Genomic DNA, 9,164 nt, shown 5'->3' on the forward strand with positions numbered 1-9,164 from the left:
CTCCACACAGAATATAAACTGGCTCCACACACTCACGGTGCTTCTGCTGCGGTCAGAGTCCGGGTGTAAAATAACGTTCAAGAGACGCCCGTTTCAGAACCTTTCCACATGGTGCATTCAGTGACATYCAGTAAATACCAGTACTCTCAGAAATGAACAATCTAACTAAAACATACACCCAAAATAAAGTGTGGGGTGTCTTTGTACAGTCAAATACACAAAAACAGTAACACAACTAATAATCTCATTTGAACAATGTCTGTATTTCTCACATATACCTCATCTTTTTCACATTGACAGGAATTTAAAGATTGTTCTGTTTTGTTTTCATTGTTTTGTGCTGTTTTGTAAATGGAAAATTAAAAAGTGACCAAAATAAAAAGGTGGACATGAACCCCCTCCCACCCCACTTTTTTTTATAATAAAACAAATTTTCTTCACCAATGATTTCCCTTGCCAAGCAACCAGTTGATGCAATTTCAAAATAACTCTTGAACAGGTGACTTGTTACTCTCCATCCTAGAATAAGACAGTTGATAAAATTGTTTAAAAATAAACTGGAAACAAGAGAATAGAGTAGTCTTTCAGTGGCTGATAAACTGCTGTGGTCACCTGAACTAGGTGGACATGAAGTGGACTAAATGTGTGACTAACTGTTTAGAAAGATGTTGACCACCACCTGTGCTCACTTATTTTTCTGTTGCTCAGACACAAAAACATGCTGCATCTTACCCTAATACTGCCAGTTCCAAGGAAATATGGTCTGGACCAGGTGACCACTCTGGTCTCTCTGTGCAGGTAGACTGGAATGCCTGAGTTATGGAATGTCATGATCCATCCGTCAGGTAAAGGCTCAGTGGGAGGACGGCCACGACCTGCCACAACACAAAATGTTTATTCAAATAATGTAACCCGTGTACTCGGAGTTATGCTACGGCCTATAAGAGAAAAAGTACATCCTGGGCCATCACTGGTAAAAGACTGAACTGTAAAAGAAAAAAAAAACAAAAAAAAAAAACAATAATAAATTCAGTTAATAATGACAAACAACTGTCTTTCTTTTCACTAGTTAAAATGATCCAATAATCTGGACAGATACAAGACTTTGTCTTTTTTAAATTGTATTATTTAAATAAAACATAGCCTGGCCCTTGTCTTCGTATGCAGTTCGGCTAGTTTCCCTTCACTGCTCCTTCTCTGAAGTAAAGCGAAGGACAAGGAGCTGGTTTTAACCAGGCTAATAAAAGCACGCACACTTGAAAGATTGAAAAAACTGACTTTTCTACATTTGGAAAACAAGATGTTCAAGTAGAAGATGTCTGAATGTTTGGACATTGCTTGTGGAGTTCCTCAGGGTTCAGTGTTGGGTGCTAAATTATTCATCATTTATATAAATGACCTATGCTAGATAACAAATTTGAAAATTATATTATTTGAAGATGACACTACTGTCTTTTTTGTTGGAGACCATCTGGGGCAGCTACTTAGTGATTTAACGAAAACTATGAACAAACCATTTATTATTATTATTTTTAATTACGTTTAATAAAGTCAAACTCAATGTGTAAACATTCAGCAGAGTAACACTATTTCAGAGGCTCCTCGATCATCTTAGAGAGAATCTTTGTGTGTCAAGAGGTTGACTATTATGAGTTTTACGTGTTTCTGCTTTTTGCGACGACAAAGATGATGGTAATAATAGCTTAGCTTAAATAAACACATACATAAAGACCTTATACTTGTGCATTTAAAAATATATACATGTCTCTTACAGAATAATTGTAGGCTACAGCGAAATGGCAGTTGCTGCTGCATCTTTATTATCCTACTTGGTTAATTATTATGTAGAGGCATTTCTTTAAAGTGGCCAATATCGGTGTCTACTTATGAACACGAAGAGTCAGTAACTTTTGCTGCTGACAGTATACATACTCTGTTATTGTACTTGGATAAAAATTTTGTTTATCTATAATTTACTCACTTTTTCAGCCAACTTTTACTTCCATTTCTTACATTTTCATGCAATCTGTACTTTCTACTGCTTCCATTTTTTAAAGGTAAGTAGAATAAAGTGGTTACTCATATTTCATCTTGATTTGTTTCAATTTCAGCTTATAGTTAAAAAATAAACCTATCCAAATAAATTGTGCCTCCTGGATAGACTGAATTTTACTCTGGTTGGATGAGAAGTAAACCACTCTGACACCTTATAGGCACAGTTTGAGATGTCACCTCCCAATAAATATCATTGGTGGAAATTCTAAACACTCATTTTTACTCAATACTTTTACGTCTTAATACTTAAGTACATTTAATATCAGAAATTTACTTTTGAGTCTTAAGTACAGTAAATGTCAGATATTTTAGGACTTTTGATCAAGTAATGTTTTTAGAGATTAACTTTTACCAAAATAATTTTATGGTAATATACTTCTTGTATAAAGTACCTCAAAAGGGTTACTGGTACAAGACTGGTTGCAGATACTTCAAAAACAAAGGGGAAATAAAAATGGTAACATTTGTTTTATAATACATTATTACCCACTGAATATAAACCACATTCAGGTGTTCATTTCATGACAGCACCAAGTGAACTCAAACCCATCAACCACTCACTCTTCAAGACAGTCTTAATTTTGGTCATCATGGGCTGAACGCCTCCTTCACCATCTGACTGATGATCACTGTCTCCAGCATATCGGTCCTCTGCGAGGCGCATCTTCTTGGGGACGGGCAAGCCCTCCTCCAGCAGAGCGTCAACATCATTATCAAACCCCTCCTGGAAGAGTCAGCGGTTAAGGCTGGCAGATAGCAGTGGCAGAGCAGTGCAAATAACTTTCAGACGGTCTTCATTTGGAGGAAAAACAAACCAAAAAACTTGAAGGATGCCTGTCAATACAACTCACAGAGGAACAAACCAATCCATTAGGAAAATAGAAGAATCGTTAAGTTTCTCTCATGGTAAAAAAAAACTGATTTAAGAATTTAAAATAAAAATACCCTCTGAACATGTACTGAAATAGAATTTAAAAGCAATGAAAGTTTACAGTGAATATTTACTTCAACTTCAAATAAAACTCATTGTTTAGAGATAAATTAAAAGTATCACTAACCTCTTCCAGCGTCACACTTGTTATTTTCAGTAACAAAACAAAAAATGAGAAAAGACAGGCAGGAACATGTACATTTATACTGCTCAGAACAACTGACCAGTCCTAAATAGGTATGGCAAACTGATGCAGAAATGTCTTCAGTAACTGATTACATTTTCATTACACAAGCAGATTTACTGCTCTTTGGATACCCCATCTCCCTTTATTTCATTAAAGACTTTTACTAAATACAACCAATGGTGTCTTATGTCATTTCATTTGTCTACTATAAGCAAGAGCAACTGCATTCAACAAGACCTTTGGAATTAAAACAGTGTCCAGCTCCAATAATTTCAGCATTTAACCCACTTTCCTACCAATAAAAAAGTGGTACCTCGCTGGGCTGTGACTAGTTGGTGAACGTTAATTGTAGGCTCCCAAATGTCTAGAAATGGTTCTCAACTTCATAAGTAGAAGAGGCGTACAGCTCTGTCATAAGAGTTTTAACATGTTTCTAAAAATTTGTGCAACCATTTCTCTCATGAAATAGCCAATGTCATCACAGGTGTCTCAGGAGCATTAGTGTGCTCTACACCTGCACAGAAGCTCACCTCAGACAAACGTTATGGTTTAAAAACTACATGGATGACAAATCCTTGTTGTCCAAATCCCCCCTCCTTCATTTCAAGAGTACTCCAGCAGTTTAATTGTAAAACGTGCATGGCCAAATATGCAGTTTTCAAAGTTGTGCACACGATAAGCCAAGATTTAAAAAAAGGCACTGGTCAGGTTTTACAGCGTGTTGGTCACAAACACTTAAAAGAGACTGCCGCAACAGAAGATTTACAAGTTCTCTCGCAACTTTGAGTGACCAAGTAATCTCCTGAGTCGCAGCTCAGTGATACTACCTTTACTTGTATCGGTTGCAAAGAAGCTGCAAAAGTTTGCAGATGTACTGCAAGAGATGTGGGGACCTCACTATGCAAGGGTTGTTACAATAATATAACAATCTGTTTTTTAAGCCGAGCAGAAATTATAGGAACTGCTTTTATTTAATCAACCATGACCAAGTCAGGAGTAAAATATGAATTGTAGTAGGAGGGCTGTTTCTGGAAGAAAAAAACAGTAAAGGTTTACTGCTGATATTGACACTGGATCCTGCAAACAGAAGCTCAGACGTACCTCATAGGCGAAAGAGACAGCCTCGTCGTCCACTTGTTCCTGCTGAACTATGGAGCCAGACTTAAAGCCACCGTGCTCATCATCCTGATCCAAGAGGTTCTCGTAAAAGTCCTCAAACTCATCCAAGACAGCAAACTCCACTTTGTTTTCCAGGTCTACCTCAGCCTCATCAGACTTTCTTCCTGTGGAGTTTCCTGCTCCACAGCTCCCTTCAGCTTCTTCTAGGATACTTGAAGGATCATGCAAGTCATAACTGCCTAACTCACTGTGGCTTCCTGCCTCCTGCCCCTCACCTGTGTACAAAACCTGTCTGTCTTTGCTGCTAGTGTTATTACTGGTGCTGCTGCTGCTGCTGCTTTCGGTGAAGCTCACGCTGATCTTTACATCTCTAAGCAGCTTGAGGTCTGGCAGAAACTTGGTGACTTGGGGAGCGTGGCGGGCTGTTCTGGGGCATGGTGGGTTGGAAGTGACCTCGTCTGAAAGGTGGCTACAGAAACTTATTAAGCCCCTGCTGATGGGCTGCTGTGTCGCGTCTTCCCCCTCCCCTGGGGTGGATGTGTATCCATCACCACCAGAGCTAACGTCCATTACCTCTGCGTCACTGGACGTTTGCAGGGGAGGTGGTGGAGGTGCTCTGCCCTGGTCTAGACCAAAATCATCAGGTGGCTCCAAGGGGAGAGGGGGTAGAATATCATCTAAATCCATTTTCTCTTAATCAAAAGCTAAAACCTGACAACTACGTTAAAATCCTTGAAAATGAGTCTTGTCTCCAGTTAAGATTGCACATGCAGAAACTCTGTATAGATCACGTACCAGAGGTGAATATGCTAAGCTGATTACATTGCTCTTTTCATTAATGTAGACAGCTTTCAGAATCACTGTCTCAATTATTGGAAATCACAATGCATTCAGCTTATTTTGGAAGAGAGGCACTGATCATTCACTGCGGCCATCTGGGAGCTAAAGGGAGAAACAATGATCAGAGAACATATGTCAGATAACGCCACTGTCGCATTAATGATAATAACAATATAAACAGCTGGGCTCCTTTGCCTTAACACATGCTTGAATTATATTCGGATTCATAAAAACAAMCTAAACGTGGCAGAAAATGAACAGCACACTTGACTGGGCCTTTCCTAACGCTAGCGTTAAGCTAATGCGCTAACAAGCCGGGTGTACGTATAAAAAAGGCTGGCACGCCAAAAAGCAATTAGTTATACATCAATAGACGTACTCACTGATAAATAAGACGCACGCTTCACGGTCTGGCAACTTAAACAACTTCCTAAATTATTTTATTGTCGGGGTGGTCCCATATAAGCTCAGTGGCAGCACCGCCATCTTGAGGAAAAGCAAAGCGGCAAGTCATCACGAGCCCCACCTTCCAGCGCCGGCTTTTCGATGATTGACAGATCAGCGGGCCAATCACAACGTTTGTATGGTTCAGAAATCAACCAATCAGAGCAGTAGCATGACATGCGACAGCAAATTTCTGAAATTTGGAGAGATCATTTTTGTCAGTCACAAGAGATGCAGTCAAATGTCTCTAGATGTCCTACCATTTGTTTTCTTGTCTGCACTAGTTAATGTGGAACTGAACTTAGCTTATATGTTTACTAACTTTAATTTAAAGAGTGTCACTGTTTCCTCTCTCACATAATTAAAAATAAAAGCAGAAATATATAAACGGTCCAATAAATAAATACTCCTAAAATGCACCAATCAATTAATTAAAAAAATAATGTTTTATAACTTAATTGACCTGAGTTTTTCYAGCTTAGTTCCAACAAATTATATAGCACATAATTTAAAATTTACTTTTTAAACTCAGCTCAGTTTAGTGAAACCAGTTTTATGTAAATTTAACACTTCGTGTCTTAGACTGTGTGTAAATGTACTTTACTGTCCAGATTTTCGTCCTCCTGAGAACAGGGCATCGTGTTCTGAACTTTCTGATATTTTTGAACATAAAGTTAAAATATGCAATACTTCAACTAGCCAGCAGGTGTCACTGTTTGCTTAAAATGAATCCAAATTGAAGTTTGAAAATACAGTACTTTAGTTAAATGTTGAGTTTTAAACACTGAATAACTCGAAGATTTAAATATGGCTAGTAAGTATAACACAAGTCTAGCTATTAATATAGATTGTGAGTTATATTTTAGTATAAAGTTTTAGTGTACTTTAAAACTTCAGAAAGTGAAACGGGAGCACCTTTCTGATCACAAGGTGCTCCATGTGTTTATGTACCGCAACGTTATTCAGGCTATGTTCTTGCACACCACCTCAATTAAAACGCCTTTTTGAGATTACTAAATAGTTTTTTTTGTTGACATTAGTATCATAGCCACACTCAACTACACCATTCACAACACGTAATTAAAAAGTTCAGCAAAACAAAGTAAAAACGGTGCTTTTAATGGAGGATAAATAATTTTGAAAACAAAATAAAATTATAAAACAAACAAATAAAAAGCCTCAACTTAGAAGCAATTTATCCTTAAATAAATGTTCATTATATATTTTAGATAAGAGCAAAACGAGGAGTCTGGATATCCTTTTTTTGTCAAATAAATGTTATGCTAATTTTTAAACACATTTAACCACTGAGGAGGTCAAAAATCTGTCATTTGGAGCATTTTGCATTTAACACCAAAACTTGTGTTGTGGCTGAGTGTTGGAATGATCAGAGACCTTAAAAGGTAGAGAGTAACCCTCATTTACGATGGCTCCTGGAAAACCAATTTTCAACATAAACTGATAAAAAAATCTTTTCAACCAGTGGAAAATACACGTGAAGTATGTTATAGTAGAAAACTTTCCAAAACAGATGAGACATTTTTTGAGCCAACCAACTCTTGTTTTTGAGACGTAGGCAAAGTACCGTACTTTCCAAACAAAATGAAAAACGTCCTTTGGCATTTATTATTTATTTATTTTTTTGTTTAACGATCAAACGTTTCTCAAAAAATCCATTTTAACTTAAACCAAGAGCAAGAAATTCATATTGCTATTGTTTATCAGGCAGCTAGTGACCAGCTGAAGGAAAAAAGTGCAGACAAGTTTTCACTGTCACTTCACTGCTATGGGGAAGTGGCGGCGCAGCAGAGGGGCTGAGCAGGATGGAAGGAAAGGTGTTGCAGAAAGGCACAGAGTGGGAGACCCTCCATGTCGTCACGCCTGGAGCTGGAACTGGAAGGACCTAGTGCTCCATTTGCTTGTGTCACAGTCGAGCATGGTGCGCTCCGTGAATGTGACATTCCCTTCTGCATCTATCAGGATTACAGTGTTGGCCCTGGATGAAAACACAAACTCTAATTATTGTAAAAACTACATGTTAAATGCTACACATAAAGAGAGATTCAGAAGAGTGTGAGAAACGTGGCTTAAGTGCCAAATGATGCTCCTTTTTGGCACTGATAAAAACGCAGCCTCTCACTTTTTGGCTACAAGAGAGCTTCTGGATCTGATAACTCACCACGCCATCAAAGCTGCGGAGGACTGATTACATTAGAGATTTTGATGTTCTTAAAATCCCCAATTCTCAGCAAACTATCTACCTAACACAGTTTTATCAGTTGCCACAGATAAAATCAAACAAAAACTGTTTTTGAAACTTTAAAAAATAAGTGCCATTGATGGGAATCACTGACCTTGTGCCATAATTAGTCATGCGGACACACAAAGCTGACAAGGCCTGGATGTAATCCTGGCTACACCCATCTCCCTGTTTCTCCTGAAGTGGATCGGGTGTGTTCCTGTTAAAAAAACAAAACAAAACCAAAAATACAGCATCAACCAAATATCTAGAAAAGTCTTTTAAAAACGAAGATCCAACACGACTGGATGGATGGTACAGTCTGATTTTGTTTCACCCTTCCTTTCATTTTGTGCGACTCTTTCCCTTCCAACTCAGATTACAGAGGTTTGAATTTAATTCCCTCAGCTTCAAAGCTGACAAATCACCTCACAAACCTGGCACAAATTACTGCGTTAACGCTGCTTCTGTTCTGTTTTAAATAAATATGTGGCAGAGACTCTTCTTCTCAGCATGCAGCTGCAGCAACACTGAAAGAATGTGAACTTCCTTTATGACCTGYTTTTTCATACATGTCGACTTGTACAGATTGTCCGTAAATTCCATGGATTTTACCCCCCATTTTGCAGGAAAGCAGAGAAATCTCAGATATTTTTCAAAAACTCAACTTCAATTTTTTTTGTCTCAGAGCCTGTAAGATGTAAAATAACAACTAAATAAATTTAAATAACCACCTTCCAACCAGCTCTGATGCACCGCAGCAATGGTGTTGTGCCAAAAATATCAATTATTTTCTCAGCTTTTTAAAATTTTATTGTCATGATTATTTGTAACATTTGTAACATTTCCAAGTTCCTGGAAACGCGCATGTAGGCTGCCATGACAGACACTAGCCCCGCCCACAACCCTCCCGACTGTTCGGTCTTTCCAGTGCGCAAGAAATTCATTCATTCAGATAGTTATGATAACAACAAATTTAGTTTGTTTTTGCTTTAACTGGCAGCTTGAGCAGTTCAATCATGAGTTCAGGTTCAACTTGTGTATTTGTCAGCTGCCACAACAATTGAAGAAAACTGAGAAATGCTTTAGAAACATTTTGTTTGGAACAAGACGTAGTAAAGGCATAGCGTCCTACAAACTGCACTTTATACAGACGGAGGATCATAAACTAACATGGCTGCTGCTTTAAATCTGAAAAATCCACAAAAGAGAGTTTGCTTGCTTTTTTCATTTTATGGACCAAAAAATCCCACAGATGTTCASTCTGATGCAGAGCTCTGTCTATCTGGGCTAAGGCTGGTTACCAAAGGCGTCTGGTCTGAACCACTGTGAGTCAGACAGCTTCCAGC

At 38.1% G+C, this 9,164-nt stretch overlaps 2 protein-coding genes across 2 annotated transcripts in view; both read right to left on the bottom strand.

Moving 5' to 3' along the window:
• The window catches only part of dgcr8 (DGCR8 microprocessor complex subunit), a 13,107-nt gene extending 7,465 nt beyond the window's left edge, over positions 1 to 5,642 (bottom strand). The window contains exons 1-4 of the mRNA XM_014018095.1: positions 5,516 to 5,642; positions 4,275 to 5,234; positions 2,617 to 2,779; positions 733 to 875 (exon numbers count right to left, since the gene is read on the bottom strand). Coding sequence (XP_013873549.1) covers positions 733 to 875; positions 2,617 to 2,779; positions 4,275 to 4,979 — 1,011 coding nt within the window. The 5' untranslated portion in view covers positions 4,980 to 5,234; positions 5,516 to 5,642. The remainder of the gene's footprint in view (positions 1 to 732; positions 876 to 2,616; positions 2,780 to 4,274; positions 5,235 to 5,515) is intronic.
• A 1,549-nt stretch (positions 5,643 to 7,191) lies between these two features.
• tango2 (transport and golgi organization 2 homolog (Drosophila)) overlaps positions 7,192 to 9,164 on the bottom strand; it is a gene marked incomplete at its 5' end in the record, with an annotated part of 31,357 nt that continues 29,384 nt past the window's right edge. The window contains 2 exon segments of the mRNA XM_014018099.1: positions 7,192 to 7,572; positions 7,931 to 8,035. Of these exon segments, the coding sequence (XP_013873553.1) occupies positions 7,452 to 7,572; positions 7,931 to 8,035 (226 nt within the window).

The sequence above is a fragment of the Austrofundulus limnaeus genome, unplaced genomic scaffold (assembly GCF_001266775.1).
Source record: "Austrofundulus limnaeus strain Quisiro unplaced genomic scaffold, Austrofundulus_limnaeus-1.0 Scaffold183, whole genome shotgun sequence".
Taxonomy (NCBI): Eukaryota; Metazoa; Chordata; class Actinopteri; order Cyprinodontiformes; family Rivulidae; genus Austrofundulus; species Austrofundulus limnaeus.